The sequence below is a fragment of the Felis catus genome, chromosome B4 (assembly GCF_018350175.1).
Source record: "Felis catus isolate Fca126 chromosome B4, F.catus_Fca126_mat1.0, whole genome shotgun sequence".
NCBI classification, from domain to species: Eukaryota; Metazoa; Chordata; class Mammalia; order Carnivora; family Felidae; genus Felis; species Felis catus.
Genome location: NC_058374.1, coordinates 41,806,471 through 41,822,792, shown reverse-complemented (window position 1 = coordinate 41,822,792; position 16,322 = coordinate 41,806,471). Strand labels below are relative to the sequence as shown.

Below are 16,322 nucleotides of genomic sequence, written 5' to 3'. Positions count from 1 at the left end.
ACCAACTATGCCTCCCCAACTTCGTTAAGAAACTAGCTACCTTGAAGAAAGTCTGGATTCAGCCGGGACCTGCTCTGGTCACTAGACTCATACCCGGCAAAAAGGAAAAAAGAGTCTCCAGACGCTGAAAAGGGATATTTATGGAATACAATCCTAAAGAGACAAGGATTTTTTTCCCTCGCATTACCGCACATCGCCTTTTTTGGAGGGAAAAAAAGTTTGATAGGTAATGCAAAATGGCGACCTGCAGTGACGTCATGCCTGCCTCGGTCGCGTACTGGGGCCTCAGTAAGGGCGGAAGCGGGCTAAAGCTGCCTCCAGGTACCTCAGTACGGGCGGCCCCGGCTACCTACGCAAAAGGGAAAGTATCAACGTCGGGCGGATGTGTCCCAGCGGATAATTTAGTGAGGGCGGAAGCTCTTCTTTTAAGGGCGGAAAGGCTCCAACCCAAGGATAATAGCTTCAGCGCCTGTTGCGATTCAGTCACTTCCGGGGCGGATCGGAAGTTGCTTTGTTTTGCTTCAAGATGGCTGCGGGGATGTATTTGGAACATTATCTGGACAGTAAGAGCAGGCTGGAGGAGGGGGTCAGGGGTCATAGAGTGGCGGTGGGGGGCGGGAATCGGGACTGAGGAGCCGTACGGCCCCGAAGTCCCGGTGGTCAGAAAGTCACAACTGTGAAGGGGTTCGGTGAGAGAATGTATTGGACGGTGTGAAGAAAGAGGGGGCGGGGCAGCAGGGTCGAGGCCTGGCTTTTGGGTGTAGACGAGGGAGGGGCTGCGCGGTAGGACTGAGGGGATGGCTCTTGAAGGACTAATGGGCAGAGCTGGGAAGATATTTGCCGACCCCATCTCCAGGGCCTCCAGCTTCAGGATATTTTTTTTTTCACCCCGAATCGTTCCGAATCGATTGTGTTAGTGTATCACCCACTGCCATTTGGAGCGGCGACAAAGACCTGCTCGCAGCTACTCCGCTCAGTTCTTTCTCAGAAGCGGTCTCTCCTGGGCTAGGGGGCTATGAGTGACTGTCGGGTGATCAACTGGAAGGCTTCTCTTCTTGGATCCAATTCCTTTCAAATAGAAATCTGGTGTTATGTTTGCCATTTGTGTAATCCACCCCTTCACAAAGCCTGTCACCCCTATGGGCTTACATTTGTCTTAGTGTTGGGAGTCGTTCATTCATTCATTCATTCATTCATTCATTTATTGAGGCCCTGCTCTGGGTCAGACTTAATGGCAGCTACTGCGGATATAGCAAAATGAGTAAGACAAAGACCCTGCCCTCAAGTGCTCATAACAGATTCTGCTAATAAATGATTACAAAACAATGTGATGAGTGGAATCATAGAAATACATTAAAAGGACTTGGTAGCACTGGAGAAAGAAGGGCTAATTACCTGGGGGGTGTAGGTACAGCTTTACCAGAGGATGTGATATTTGAATAGAGTTTTGAAGACTGAGTGTTTATTTGCCAGTGTGGAGAGAGAAAGGAAATTGCTGGTTGGGAAAAGCATCAGCAAAGGTATGATGGGTTTATGGCAGGTCAGGGAAAAGTGAAGTCAGAGTGTTTGATACATAGGACTCTAAGGTGGAAGATTGGGAAGTGGCTAGAAAAAGAGGCTGGGGCTGGATTGCACAAGGTCTTTTAAGCCAAGCTAAGAGGTTTGCATTTTCAATAGTGAAGAACCAACAGATTTTCTTAAGTAGAGTGATTTTAATAAAGGAAGATAACTGATGTATGAGAGAAGGTCAGGTCTGAGAGAGTGACAGGAATATTTAGGAGCAAAAAGGACAGCACTGATTGAATGAGTAGTTGAGAGAGAAGGAAGAATCTAAGGTGATTCCTTGATCTCATGCTTGGGAAATGAGGTAGACAGGATGCCATCAGCAATATACTTAATTCAACTTCAGGAGTATAGCAATATACTTAATTCGATTTAGACAAGTTTAGGTATGGACTGTAGGAGTGGATGAGATCAAGTTCATTCAGGGAATACAAGTAAAGTGAGAAAATGAGAGGATTAAAGTATAACCTCAAGAAAGCATTAACATTTAAGGGACAGGTAAAGAAACCATCACTATTGGAATTATCAGAAAGTATGTGATGAGACTTGGAATCCTAAGAGGAGAAAAAGTTGCTGAAGGCAAGAAGATGGGACCATCTGCTGCAGACATATTTTTTTTTAGATAGGACTAGTAACAGATCGTTTGATTTGGTAAGTCATTGGTAACTCAAAGTAATCTCCGTAAACTAGTGGCAGCAGACCTGAGATTATAGGTTAAAGCAGTGGAGGCATTTTAGAAGTTTGAAATGGAGTCACGAAAAGAGATTTTTCTTTCGTGGGGAGACAAGTATAGATGCACTTGTTCAGGTATTTATTTAAGACCCTCTGTCTGCAAGCCATAGCAAAATAAGAGAGAAGACAGACACTTCCAGAAGGAAGGCTAGGGAGATAAATACCAAATAACTGGTTGCACAATTAATTATTAATTGCAGTTGGATAAATGCGAACAACGGTAGAGATAGAATAACTTGAGAACATAATCCAAGCCACCTGGAGTCTGGAGAAGTCCCAAGTTGGGCTGAACTTTGAAGAACGAAGAGTTTAGTAGGCCAACAGATATGGTGGAGGTGGGATGAAGAACCCCAAGCAGCGCATTCCAGGCAGAGAAAGCAGGAGACGGAAAGCCAGGTAGCAGGACAAGCCCTGGCAAGTTGGGGGCACTCGGAGAAGACCAGTCTGGTCAGGTCAGACAGAGCACAAAGGGGGACTGACGTGAATGAAGGCTGGCGTAAGATGAGCATGGGCCAGAAAGTGCAAAATGGGAATAGGAATTGTGTGATAGGAAGTCACCAGCTGATTTTAAAGCAGGAGCATGACTTGACGAGGTTTACATTTTTTTTTTTTTAAAGAACATTCTGACTACGATCTGAAGACCAGAGTGGAAGTGTGTGTGTGTGTGTGTGTGTGTGTGTGCGTGCGCACGTGTGCATGTGTGTGTGAGGAGTGCTGGAGGATACCAGGAGGGTATTTCGGTTAACGGCAAGGAGCTTGGAGGCAAAGTTTGAAAGTCAAGGAAAGGGAGGGGCTGATTTGTAGAGTAAGGTCCTTGAGGGGACAAATGGTGGGAAAGCTGTTTAGAAATGGCAAAGTTAGTTGTGGAGAGACACAGACACAGCCTCCTCTGAGAAAGGAATGATGAGTGCTGTTGTAGATAAATCCAACGGTTCCAAGGAGGGAAAACTGAGTCCCCTTTTGGACCTGTACTTTAAAAACAACTGTTAGGCCTATGAAGTCCAGTGATTCTCAGTGTCTTTTCTTCTCCCTAGGTATCGAAAACCTCCCATTTGAACTGCAGAGAAACTTTCAGCTCATGAGGGACCTGGACCAAAGAACAGAGGGTACGTACAGAGTAAGGGGTTTGTGTGTCTAAGGAGTGTGGATGATCATTTCTTTTTCTCTTTGGTGTTACCATGTCATCTGGTCTGATCTGGAGAACTGTGGCTTCTCTCTCTTTTACTCTCTTGGAATTCTTAAAAGGAGAGCAGTGATAAACTGCATTTCTATATCCGCTTCTCATAGTAAATAGAGTATTGCAACAATGCCTCAAGAATTCAAAGATGTTATGTTCTTTATATCTGCAAGAAGAATTCAGAGATAAGGCAACTCTAGAATCATTTCTGTTCTCTATGTTCAATATGTCTATAGGAAGATTGTCGGAAGACTAGGATGTTTCTGCTCCACTGGATTGATAACATTACTATCAAAAAATTCATTGTGGCTGTAGACCGCAAGTCATGTTGGTAGAGAAGTCCTTAAACAGAAGGAAAGAGAGAAAGAAAAAAAAAGAAGGAAAAGCAGCAATTAACATCAGGATCTCTACACTGTATTCTTCAACCTTACAGAAGCAGTAGATACCATCTGTGGCCTCTTTTGGATGTTGAGCAAGTTTGGCTGCATTGAGGCATTCACTTGGAGCCTGAGGCTACTCTACAGTGGTCAGATTGGTCTCTTCAAAGTCAAAGATGTCGTCCGTTGGAGCCATCCCCCGTACCTGCTGAAGGATATATAGGTCTTATCTTCCACCCTTAAGTAGCCATGCTCAATGATGTGACAAGCTGGTGTTAGAATACCCAGAGCTGTGATTTCAGCTACCCTGGGTAAGTTTACTCATGAAAAGGTGAACATCATCTAAAATCCTGGATGCAGACCCCTGAGAACTGGCTGCCAAATGCTGGGAACCAGCTTCGCATCCTTTGTAACTCAGTTCCAGCTCTTGAGTTCATGCACAGAAAGACAGTTGGAGATTATCAAACTATGTGCATTTTCAGCTTCCTCCAAAGGCCTCAGATGAAATGGGGCACAAACATAGTATGTACACAGATCCTGCCAGCTGTCTGTCACTGCACCATGCTACAGTCATTCTTTTGTCTCTTTTCATCGACATGCTTTATGAGCCTTACCAAATATTAGGCAGTAGAAAACTACACTCTCACTGTCTTGGGACATCACCAGCCTTCCAGTATGAAAATGTTCGGAACAATGTCTAAGATGAACAAACAGAAAAAAAAGTGATGGGAAGTACGAACAGGTTGATGAGCAAAATAGGGTAGAAGAACTGTTACATAAATGAACTAGGGCCTAGTTTTAAATGATGAGTCACAGATGTGCAGACCTGGAAGCCAGCAGCAGCAGATGACCCAGCCGGGTTCGTAGCACTCAGAGCTGTTGCGGAATGTTTTTGACACAAGGAATCGGGAGGCCGTGAGACAAAATTCATGGTTCGAGAAGCAGCCAGCCCTGCAAAGAAGCATCTTCAGACATCAACAAAAATATACTTTGGTGTTAGTGTGGTGTGCAAAGGCTCCCTCCCTCCTTATGTTTCAATAATTTTAAGTTCCAATGGTGCTAGCCATGTTTTCAGCACCTGAAGGCACCTCTAAGACAAATACTGTCAATATGTTGCATTACTTGAGTAAATGGCACAGTACCTATGAACTTTCAGGGCATTTTAGTTCGAAGGTTATGATGATCAGTGGAAAAGGTCCAAGAAACAAGAGGAAGAAGTGTGTTTCACCTAGCCACTCAGGGGCCATAGTGACCAGGCCTCTGTCTCTGTTGTAGACCTGAAGGCTGAAATTGACAAGTTGGCCACTGAGTATATGAGTAGCGCCCGCAGCCTGAGCTCCGAGGAAAAATTGGCCCTTCTCAAACAGATCCAGGAAGCCTATGGCAAGTGCAAGGAATTTGGTGACGACAAGGTGCAGCTTGCCATGCAGACCTATGAGATGGTATGGCCCTGTTCATGGCTCCCCACTTACCTCCCATCTAATCCTTGGGGTCCTAGACCCCTCCTTCAGCTGTATTGGGATCTGTTTTGGGTCTGGGAGATACATAGAATCCGCCTTAGCTTTTTGGTCTTTTACTGGAACTACCCTTGTACCTCTCTCTTTTCCTTCCTTCTACCTAGGTGGACAAACACATTCGGCGACTGGACACAGACCTGGCCCGTTTTGAGGCTGATTTGAAGGAGAAGCAGATTGAGTCAAGTGACTATGACAGCTCTTCTAGCAAAGGCAAAAAGAGTGAGGAGGGGGGCGGGGCTTGAGAGGTGGGCGAGGATTCAGAGGGAGAAGAAGCAGCTCTTCAGCTCCTAGGGAGGGGCAGCCGCGTGGAAGGAGGTGGAAGAAGGAAGAGTTAACCCATCTTTCTGTCTCCCTGCCTTCTGGCTTCCCCCCTCTTTCCTAGAAGGCCGGACTCAAAAGGAGAAGAAAGCTGCCCGTGCTCGTTCCAAAGGGAAAAACTCAGATGAGGAGGCTCCCAAGGCTGCCCAAAAGAAGTTAAAACTTGTGCGCACGTGAGTGTATAAGGGAGCGCTTTGCCAAATGACGTATTTTTTTTTCTCCCGCCCCACGCTCGTGCCTCACGCTGCCCCTTGCCACTTTCTCCGTCTTCTGTGCCAGTAACTTCTCCTTATCCCTGTGGTGTCTGCTGGATGGAGAAGAGAAGCCACAAATCCCTTGCCCCACCAGGATGTCTTTCTACCACCTGTGTAGTTTCCCTGCCTGCAGATGACACGTTCTCTTCCTCTTGGCATGCAGAAGTCCTGAGTATGGGATGCCCTCAGTGACCTTTGGCAGTGTCCACCCCTCTGATGTGTTGGATATGCCTGTGGATCCCAACGAACCCACCTATTGCCTTTGTCACCAGGTCTCCTATGGAGAGATGATTGGCTGTGACAACCCTGATGTGAGAACCAACCGTTTTGCCTCCAGATGGGGTTCTGGGGGCCATGAGGGAGTGGGTACAAGAGGGGAAGACATGGTTGAATAGTGGGACTCCAGGATAAGAGGAAGGCGGAGTTGGTTGGCCTCGGGACCTCCAAAGAGGTATTCTCCAAAGAGAATACGGAATACGGGAACACTGTTCTCAGGAATCTGTGGAGGGAACTTCTTTTTCCTCTGCCCTTCCCTGGCCCCTGACTTCTGCTTCTTCCGTCTTCCTCCTTTTCAGTGTTCCATCGAGTGGTTCCACTTTGCCTGTGTGGGGCTGACGACCAAGCCTCGGGGGAAATGGTGAGTGAGAGAGTTGCGGTAGGCGCTGGGCTGCCCAGGAGCTGCGTGGAGGAGGGCACTCTCCCTTTCACTCACTTTCTCTGCCCGCCTCTCTATCACGTTGCTTTCTAGGTTCTGCCCACGCTGCTCCCAGGAACGGAAGAAGAAATAGATAAGGGCCTTGGATTCCCACACAGTTTCTTCCACGTCCCCGGCCCCGGGCTAGTGGGGAGAGGAAAGCCTGTGTTGGGGCCCGGGGGCTCAGGGAGAGCGGATGGCGCAGTGTTGTCACCCCTTCTCCTTCCCTCTCCCCACTCCTGGTGCTGAGGCTGCATCCAAACCCTGGTAGGGAGGGGTGCTGCAGCCGCTAACTGTTTGTGCTCTCATTCAGCCTGCCCCCCTCATAGGGAAGTGGTTATGCCCACTGCCCTTTCGCCTCCATGCCGAGGTTGGTGCTGTATTTCCGAGGGATGGTCCTCTTTACTCCCCTTGCTTTGTATTTAAGGACTTGGGGCAGTAGCATGGGGGTACTCCCCAGCCCTCCTAATTCCCTCCCCCTGTGGGGGGCTGTGGTGTGATAAGCTTTCTTCGTTCTCCTCCTGCTTTTTCCATGGTAGGGGCGCCCCCAGAGCATCTGGGCAGTGGCCTTAGTTGAAGGGGCACCCCTTCCTCTGTGCCAACAGGATTCATCCTGGCCTTGTGAATGGGAGAGGGGGCAAGGTGGAATGCAGATCGCTCACATGTAAAGGAATTTGAGTAGGTGAATAAAAGCTCTGCGTGTTGGTCTGCTGTGTTTACTGTAGACACTTTTAGTACATGTGCTAATTAAACTTTTTTTTGCATCCTCCGGGTTGGACTAGAGGGGGGAGGATGACAATGCCAGAAGTAGAACGAGACATAGAACCAGAAGTGGTACCCCTGCTCCAGAGTCCACAACTTCTCACCTTGGGGAGGACAAAGCTGGCTGGGGGGGTGTGCCTCCAGGGCTTTCCAAAACTTTTTACAATTATGCATCTTTTCTCCGTAAACCATCTTTCACTTGATTTCCAATAAACGTGTATTTGTGTTTTGTGCATGTACTATTACACTATTAGCTTGGTTTCTTGTTTTAAACACAAAACAGAAAAACACTTTTCCCGTATGAGGATGGATTGTCTTGCTCACTTCCCACTGGGAAACCACTTCCTTAGACTGAACCAGCCTGACGCCTGAGCACCTCCTCACCTGGACCCTGCTTGCTTCCCCTTTTGGCTCATTTCTTACCTTAAGGGCCCCTCTTTAGTTCCCACGCAGGTAGACCCGGACCTTGTTTTGTACATTCCGTCCCTGCCTGCCCCAGAACCCTGCCTACATTCACATCTAGGCCTCTCCAAACCCCAGTTTTGTCACCTGTGATATAGGGATAATAGTATCCGCTTTATGGGATTACCTCGGGAATAAGGGAACACGTGCAGAGAACAACACATGTCCCACTCCATCGAAGGTACCGAGTCAATGACAGCTTTTGCCATCCTTATCCTCTCGAATATGACACGTGAGGACCCATCCACCCCTGCTGGCGCGGTGAACCCCGGAGCGCGCGTCAGTTTCCGAGGCCCCGCCCCCAGCCCTTTGTGACGTCTGGGCCGCACCTTCCACTCCCCGTAGGCGAGCCCGCGCCCTCGCCCGCCGACTGTCTCTGGCTTGGCCCGTTAGAGGCCGCTTTGGTCCGGGAAACGCGGGCGGATCGACTGGGGCCATGAGGAAACTACTCGCTGGCTTCCTTCTCTCACTCCTGAAGGGTGAGAGGTTCCCGCCCACTGGAGCAGTCTCTTTCACCCGGGGCTCCGTCCTCGGACCCCCAAGAGCCCTTGCTGCAGGGTTTTGAAACGCTTTCTCAGGGTGGTCGCGTTGGCTTTGCTCCCTAGCTACTTCTGGGGTCACACCTTAGCCTCTGCCCCTGGAATCTCCTCACCCTGATCGCCGGCCAGACATCCCCCAGTTTCCAATCTCCACGGGGCCCCACCTGCCATTCGGTCTGTCCAGGGACTGGAGCCGGTTTTGGAGTTCGGTCCATCCATCCGTCTGTTTCCCTGCCCCGCAGTGCTGCTCCTGCTTCCGACATCTTCCCCAGCCCAGGATTCAATTTCGGCCTCCACTCCAGGCAGCCCCCTCTCTGCCACCGAATATGAACGCTTCTTTGCACTGCTGACCCCAACCTGGAAGGCAGAGACTACCTGCCGGCTCCGTGCAACGCACGGCTGCCGGAACCCCACCCTCGTCCAGCTGGACCAATACGAAAATCACGGCTTGGTGCCCGACGGTGAGGACCAGAGTAGTGGGGCAGCCCCGTGCTCACTTGAGAGCAGGGAAGGGTATGGGCTGCACCTTACCCTGAGGCCATATTCTCCACTCTGCCGACCATAGGAACCCACAGCCCCCTCCAGGAGGGAGATCCCCCTAGTGTATTCACTTTCTGTACCCCCTGCCATTCTCAGGCGCTGTCTGCTCCGACCTCCCTTATGCCTCCTGGTTTGAGTCCTTCTGCCAATTTACTCAGTATCGTTGCTCCAACCACGTCTACTACGCCAAGGTGAGGCTCCAGAAGAAGGTTGGATCTGGTGTCCTAAGATCTCCGGAGAGGTGGAGCGGGTGAGGAGTTGAGGAAGGGTTCCACCAGAGGCCATCCTTAGATCCTCCCTCCCTGCCTCTTTGCCAGTCATGTGCTCAGACTACACATGAATACGGTCTCGCCTTGGGCTTTCAGATTTGGGGAACAATCTTGTTACTGCGAGAAAAGTAGGGATGAGGCCAAGAGACAAGCCCTCCCATTTCTTCCAACACTTGAGTGACTTCACTCAAGTCAAACACCAGAGTGAAGGCAGAGGTGTGGCCTAGACACAGAGTCTTATCTCACAGGGGAACCCTTTCTCAGGTCTAGAGGGTTCCACCAGGGACCATATCCCTTCATCCCTGCCCAGCAACCGTGAGAGAGGACACATGCCAGAAGAGGACTGAGGCGTATGCGGGAGTAGAAGTCTGCCCTTTGGGAAAGGCATGCCCACTGTCCTTCTCTTCTTGCAGAGAGTCCGGTGCTCCCAGCCAGTCTCAATCCTCTCACCCAACACTCTCAAGGAGATTGACGCTTCCTCTGACATCCCACCCACCACGATGACCTCCCCCCTCTCTTCTCACGTCACAGGTGAGACCCTCCCAGCCGCTGGGAGGCTACCAGCAAGCCCTTCCACAAAGCCCAGAGCCCCAGAGTTAAGAGTTAAGGCATCCATGGTAGGAAATGGGGAAGAACATTGAACAGGGTAGGGGGTTGGCCACAGGCAGCTATTTATGTAAGCGAGGAACCTGCTCTTTATGAATACAAGTTAGGGCTTTCCCCTCCCAGAGTATCATCTGACATTGCTTACAACTCTAGGAAAAATTCACTTTTCCTAGCTCCCCCAAACATTCCTGCGTCTGGAAGTCCTCTGGGACTTTCATAAGCTCACAGTTTCACTCTCAAAAGGATTAGCTGCTCGCTTTTCAGAATCTTTGGTGTTGCCTCAGTGAGAGGGACGCGAGGTGGGATTTGAGATGGGAGTTAGGGAAGAAGAGCAGTTGTAAGGGAGGTGGAAAGGAGACGCCACAATCGCCGTGGTAATTATTCTTTTGCTGTGGTATTTGTACCCCCCACGTTTTGTGCGCTGCACGGTGCAAGTAAGTGTCATTTGGGCTGCTGTCCTGTGCTGTTGTGTCTGTGTGCGTCCCCCTGTAAACAAAGACACTCGGGGGCCAGAAACCTGACTGTTCCTTTCCGTTCTCTTTCTCGGTCCCTCCCAACCCCTGCTGCAGCCACAGAACGACAGGCCTTCCAGCCCTGGCCCGAGAGGCTCAACAACAACGTGGAGGAGCTGCTACAATCCTCCCTGTCCCTGGGGGGCCAGGAGCAGGGGTCCGAGCGCAAGCACGAGCAAGGGCAGGAGCACAAGCACGAGCAAGGGCAAGAACATAAGCAGGAGGAAGGGCAGGAGCAGGAGGAACAAGAGGAGGAGCTGGAAGAGGTGGGAAAGCAGGAGGAAGGACAGGGGACAGAGGAGGGGCTGGAGGCCATGGCTGGGCTGCAGTCAGACCCAGAGGTCAAGTTCCAGTCTGAGTTTATGTCTTCCAACCCTTTCTCCTTCACTCCCCGGGTGCGGGAGGTGGAGTCCACGCCTATGATGATGGAGAACATCCAGGAGCTCATTCGGTCAGCCCAGGAAATGGATGAAATGAATGATCTGTATGATGAAGAACCCATCTGGAGAAAGCCAACCCGTGACAGGTACAGATGGTTCTGACTCCCCCCACCAGCCCTACCTTCCCTGCTGCCTTTTTTGGGAAGGAGAAGCTCCCTGTCCCTGCCTTTGGCTTCCAAGACCCACTAAGGCCTGCTTCAGCTTCTGGGCCACCTAGCAGCTGTCTGCCCCACCTGTTCTGTCACCAGTCATTGGCTTGAGTGCCACCCTAAGATGCCCATTCTCTACATGATGTAGCTCCTGTTCCCGAAGCTACTAGGCTTGGGGTCTGGTCTTGTCTCTGCCTCTGATGAACACTGCAACTTTGAGGAAGATTACTTCCCCTTTCTGGACCTCAGTTCCTCATTTCTAAAAGGAGGCAGTTGGGCCGGAGGCCTCTAAAGCTCCGTCGGCATGCTGAATGTGTGTGACTAAGAGCGGACACCAAAGGGGAGGGGAAAAGAGTGGATGTGGCTTTCTGCTCCGGTCCTCTGTCCCATCCCCACCAGCCAGTGCTGTCTTCTTGCAGCCTCCTGCAGATGCCTCACGTAGAGGCCTTGTTGGTGCTGTGCTATTCGATTGTGGAGAACACCTGTACCATAACCCCCACAGCCAAGGCCTGGCAGTACATAGAGGAGGAGATCCTTGGTTTCGGGAAGCCGGTATGCCTGCAATGCTGTTTAATGGATACATGCTCATTGACCATCCTCTGGGCCTGGCACCGGACTGGGCGTTGAGAGTAGGGGGAAGGTGGGGATACAGAAAGCCCGGGCATCATTTCATTCTCTCCGAGTGAGAATCCCTTCCTTGGAAGGATATCTCCAGTTCACCTTAAAGGAAGAAAGCTCAGTAGGGTGCCTGGGTGGCTCACTTGGTTAAGTGTCTGACTCTTGATCTCAGCTCAGATCTCAGCTCAAATCTTGATCTCAGGGTCATCAGTTCAAGCCTCGCATTGGGCTCCATGCTGGCCTACTTAAAAAACAAAACAAAACAAAACAAAACAAAACAAAAAAACGGAAGAAGACTCAAGACCTAGCCTGGAATCTGTTCCAGTCTGGAGTTCATGCTTCAGCTGAGTTGTTGTTAGGCTTGAGTCATCTCCTGATCTAGTTCACCATCTTCAGTACTTGGCCTTGCCTTAGATGTAGCTCCCCTTTCCAGAAGAGCGATAGGACCCGTTCCAAGGATGTGTAGAAAGATCCCAGTCTCGGTGTGCACTCAGCACCAAGGAAGCCCCATTCCCAGGAAGCTATTCTGTAGGTTTTCGAAGAAGACAAGTTAGCAAACCTTTGTCAAGAGCGGGCGTGCCATCTATCCATCCATCCATTTGTTCAACAAATAATTGGTTTTTGAGTACGGTGTACCAACTCTGTACTAGGTACTTGAGATTGTGGTGGTGAGTACACTAGACCCAATCTTCTTAGAATCTAGTGGGAGACACAGGTGAGGAAACAGGTGGAACCGTGTGAGGGATAAATGCAGCCATGGACAAGTACAAAGTGCACAGGCAGCCGATTGGGGGCCCCACGGTCCATGTTTGGGAGGGTCAGAGAATTTGTCTTAGAGGAACTGATGTTCAAACAGCAGATCTGAAAATAAAAGAAGGTAAGCAGGCAAAAGAAGGGGCTTGGTAGAGGCTCCTGCTAGAGGGAATGGTAGGTACAAAGGCATGAGGGACCAAGCCCGAGCATAAGGCTCCCGCCCTTATGGGGTCCAGGAGCCATGAGGGATTCAGGAACATTATAAAAGAGGTGTGTGGTAGGTGCTGGAGAGAGACGTTTTTTTTTTTTTTTTTTTTTTTGAGTGTAGGAAGTTCGGGAGTCATGGAGAGGTCCCTGGATATCAGGGTCTGGTTAAGGGAACAGCAAGAAACATTTTACCTGGAGCAGAATGGCAGAAGATAGAGTGAGAGAGAGAGTAAGGGTCATAAGGCGAAAAATCTCAAAGGGCAATCTGAAGCATGTGCTCGGGTCATGGTCTCATGGTTCGTGGGTTCGAGCCCCGCATCGGGCTCTGTGCTCACGGCTCGGAGCCTGGAGCCTGCTTTGGACTCTGTGTCTCTTTCTCTCTCTGCCATTACCCTGCTCGTGCTCGCTCGCTCTCTCTCAAAAATAAATAAGCATTTTAAAAAAAAAACCCAACTACAGAACAGGGCTCTGATGAAAGCTAAAGGAGGTGAGGTGACAGCATTTATGGCCATGGTGCCTGGCACTGGGTCAACTCTGTAAATGATAGCATTATCATTAGCAGAGAGAGGGAGAGACAGGGAAGGTCAGGAGTCTTTTTCAGAGAGTCGAAGTTAGGAGTGATTGTAGGTCACCCGGTGATTGACATCTGTCAGGCACGTGGCAATGAGGATTCGGAGCTCAGGAGGGAGATCCGAACTGATGATGAAGAGTTGGGTGTTGCCTGCAGAAAGATGAAGCTTACCTGGGCGTAGACACCTCATCCGGGAAGAGGGTGAAGAGATAGAGAGCTGAGGAGAGATCCTGGAGGAGCCCTGGGGGAGGGGTCAGGGAGAAAAGCTAGAGAAGCCTTTGCAAAAGCTTGAACGCGAAGAGGTTCTGTGGGGACAGCGCTGCAGAGCTGAAAGGGTCTCAGCCTCAGTCTGTCAACCACACTCCTGCCCCAGGTCTGTGACAGCCTTGGGCGGCGGCACTCAGCCACCTGTGCCCTCTGTGACTTCTGCTCCCTGAAGCTGGAACAGTGCCACTCGGAGGCCGTCCTGCAGCGGCAGCTGTGTGACAACTCCCACAAAACACCCTTCATCAGCCCCTTGCTCATAGCCCAGAGCATGTCCATCGGTACCCAGGTACCTGGCTGGGCGACCTGCAGTGGGGGGGGGGGGGGGCCTCAGGCTCCAGGCAGGACTGGGCAGTGGGAAGGGAGGCCTGCTGGCTGGGGGGAGGGGGCAGGGGCGTGCACGTCTCCTCTGTCCCCTGTGCCACAGGTAGGGACCCTAACATCAGGCCGCTTTTATGGGCTGGATATGTATGGTGGGCTCCGCATGGACTTCTGGTGTGCCCGGCTAGCCACAAAGGGCTGTGAGGATATTCGAGTCTCCGGCTGGCTCCAGACTGAGTTCCTTAGCTTCCAGGATGGGGATTTCCCCACCAAGGTCAGAGCCTTTCCCCAAAGTTCAACTCCATCCCACTAATCCCAGTTCCTTGCTCTAAGTAGCCCTAGGATGTGCAAGGGGAGCTAGGCCTCGGGCTTCCGGGAACCAGTCCTCCCTGCCTGCCTCTTTCCAATGGACGCCCTTCCACCTCCCCCACCTCCAAAAAAGAGAGCAGGATTGTGCTTGTCAAAGGAGCAGGAATCAGAGGGGCGGAAGGGTGGGAGAGCACAGGAAGGCAGGAGACAGGGGTTCTGCTCCCAGCTCTGCCAGTTAAGGGGCTTTGGTCAAGGCACTTCCCACGCTGGCCCAATGTTCTACTCACCTCTACAACAAATGACTGGGTGATGCCCAAGGTGTCACTGACCTGTGACCCATTGTTTCCCTGCTTCAGTGACATCAACTTTGCTCCCCCTCTCCCCAAAGTTACCTCCCCTGTGGAGCTCCCCCTGTAACTGACGGCCAAGCCCCTCCCTTCTGTGGCTTAGCAGGGAAAATCCAGGCAAGGCGATAGCCAGAACACCTTAGGAAAGGGCTGATAGATGAGCCGACAGACCCCTGCCCAGCTCTTCTCCCTGGGCCCCTAGATCTGAAAAGGTTCTCCGAGACTGTCCCTGTTCCTCCCCTGGATTTATGTAGAGATGGGGAGGCGAGATCCACAGAGGAGGGTGATTCACCCAAAGTCACACATGATTCTTCTACCCTCTCCCTCACTTAGCCATCACTAGAAGGCTCCCTGAGACTGGACCACGAATCGGACCCCGTTCCCCCTTCCTCAGCTGCTTTCCCAGCAAGCTGACCAGCAGGGCGGCCACTTATTCTCCGGCTCCTGGCTTTTCAGTACCAAACTGTGACTGAGGGTGGGGCAGGAAAAGCCAAGGGGACAGAGGCCTATTCCTCAGGGAGGGGGCACCCCCGTTGTGGAAGGTCTGGTTCTGGAGGGCTATACCCCTGGCCCTGGTTCTGCCATTTTGGGCATTCACTGGAGGGCTGGTGTCCTATAAGCTTTCTCATGTCTCCCCACCTCCCCATTCCTGGCTCCTGGCTTAGATTTGTGACACAGACTATGTGCAGTATCCAAACTACTGTGCCTTCAAGAGCCAACAGTGCCTGATGAGAAGCCGGGATCGGAAGGTGAGCCCCTCACCCTGCCCACCCCCTTCTCCCATTGGCTCCTCGATCTGTCACCACAGATCGGTCTATTCCCAGCACCCCCACACCCTGCTCCAAGCGGCAGGGATCAGAAACAGTTCCCTGTTTGCATCTCTGGGCAGAGGCCTCCACCAGAGCACTCTCTCCCACTCCTCCTGTCTTAGAGTGAGTGAGGCCCTCCCAGGCCAGGGGGGTCCAGAAGAGATGCTGCAAGTAAGAGGTGAGGGCCCAGAGGGCATGGCAGCAAGAATCCCTAGCCGGGTTGGGCATTGGCTGTTGAGGTCATGGTCTTGCCTCCCGCTCTTACTCACCAAGTAGTCTGGAATAAGTCACTTCCTCCTCCATCTTGAGACTCCTGGCTTCTCAAAGGAGGGGGTTGGTCTCCTTGGTGTCTCTTGCCAGCCTTAAAAACCCACATCTGTTTCCTCCTTCCTTCTACTGCCCTGCACCCATGCCTGCTCGTCTCTGGTTCTTGTGGGGATGTCTGACACCTCCCCACCCCTACGCCTCTGCCTCCAGGCTCTGTGACACAGACTGTGTGTACCCAATCCCTGTGTAGGTGTCCCGTATGAGATGTCTGCAGAATGAGACTTACAGTGCTTTGAGCCAGGCCAAAAGCGAGGACCTTGTGCTTCGATGGAGCCAGGAATTTAGCACCTTGACTCTAGGCCAAGCAGGATGAGCTGGGATCCATCCTGTCTCCACCGCAGCCCGACCCTTCCACATTCTCCATTGCTTTTAGACCCCATCTGTCAGTTTGCTTCCTGGCTGCCCCTTATGGGTCTCTTACCTGGCCCCTACTCACGTTTTCCTTGGGTTGGGGCAGCAATCCCAGAAGGGTCCATGATGGAAACTCCACCCACCTTAAAGGATGTCTTTACATAAAGTGTTTATTTTCAACCTGTGTGGCCTACTTTGGTTATGATTCCATCCTCAGCACTGCCTTCCTGCCCCCTGGGAATCAACATTCCAAACCCTGGGATTTATGGATCTATCTGAAGGTGAAAGAACCTCATGAATGGTACTCAAAGAAGTAGCCATATTCCCGGAGAAGACCTAAGAAGTCAGGAAGTTGGATTGAAGAAGGCCATGACTGGGGTCTGAGGGGTTGTGTGGGCCATGTGGGCATGTGTCTTCATTTCTGAAGTCCATGACCACAGATGAGTATGGGCTTGTCCCTCTGGAGGATAAAGGCCAGAGCCTGACTGAGATAATGTCCCGGGGGGTTGGGGGTGGGGGGACAACCCCAGGGAA

The 16,322-nt window shown here is 51.2% G+C and overlaps 2 protein-coding genes and 2 long non-coding RNA genes across 11 annotated transcripts; 2 read left to right on the top strand and 2 right to left on the bottom strand.

The window, feature by feature from the left end:
- Window positions 1-419: 419 nt before the first annotated feature.
- Window positions 420-7,639, top strand: ING4 (inhibitor of growth family member 4). Of its 6 annotated transcripts, none has more exons than XM_019834431.3 (8): window positions 424-563; window positions 3,330-3,401; window positions 5,125-5,291; window positions 5,471-5,576; window positions 5,749-5,857; window positions 6,102-6,249; window positions 6,514-6,575; window positions 6,687-7,639. In XM_019834431.3, exons 1-8 carry the CDS (start codon window positions 527-529, stop codon window positions 6,724-6,726), a joined length of 741 nt encoding a protein of 246 aa, XP_019689990.1. In that variant the 5' UTR covers window positions 424-526; the 3' UTR covers window positions 6,727-7,639. The 6 variants fall into 6 exon arrangements, with proteins under 6 accessions (XP_019689992.1, XP_019689990.1, XP_003988372.1 ...); XM_003988323.6 differs by having other exon boundaries at window positions 5,471-5,585; XM_006933454.5 differs by having other exon boundaries at window positions 425-563; window positions 5,752-5,857.
- Window positions 3,865-8,139, bottom strand: LOC109501439. The gene is made up of 2 exons (XR_006600497.1): window positions 7,984-8,139; window positions 3,865-4,800 (listed from the first exon to the last, which is right to left on the bottom strand). It is a non-coding gene; the product is annotated as an uncharacterized LOC109501439 (long non-coding RNA).
- Window positions 8,140-8,174: 35 nt separating this feature from the next.
- ACRBP (acrosin binding protein) lies at window positions 8,175-16,187 on the top strand. 3 transcript variants are annotated; one of them, XM_045061297.1, is made up of 10 exons: window positions 8,175-8,335; window positions 8,638-8,856; window positions 9,032-9,126; window positions 9,618-9,735; window positions 10,380-10,848; window positions 11,331-11,463; window positions 13,434-13,613; window positions 13,752-13,919; window positions 14,967-15,050; window positions 16,006-16,187. In XM_045061297.1, the coding sequence occupies exons 1-10, from the start codon at window positions 8,293-8,295 to the stop codon at window positions 16,084-16,086; spliced, it is 1,590 nt and encodes a 529-aa protein (XP_044917232.1). In that variant the 5' UTR covers window positions 8,175-8,292; the 3' UTR covers window positions 16,087-16,187. The 3 variants fall into 3 exon arrangements, with proteins under 3 accessions (XP_044917232.1, XP_003988371.1, XP_019689989.1); XM_003988322.5 differs by lacking the exon at window positions 16,006-16,187 and adding an exon at window positions 15,628-15,972; XM_019834430.3 differs by lacking the exons at window positions 8,638-8,856; window positions 16,006-16,187 and adding an exon at window positions 15,628-15,972 and having other exon boundaries at window positions 8,181-8,335.
- Window positions 11,467-15,570, bottom strand: LOC123386520. The gene is made up of 2 exons (XR_006600498.1): window positions 15,380-15,570; window positions 11,467-12,055 (listed from the first exon to the last, which is right to left on the bottom strand). It is a non-coding gene; the product is annotated as an uncharacterized LOC123386520 (long non-coding RNA).
- Window positions 16,188-16,322: the final 135 nt, after the last annotated feature.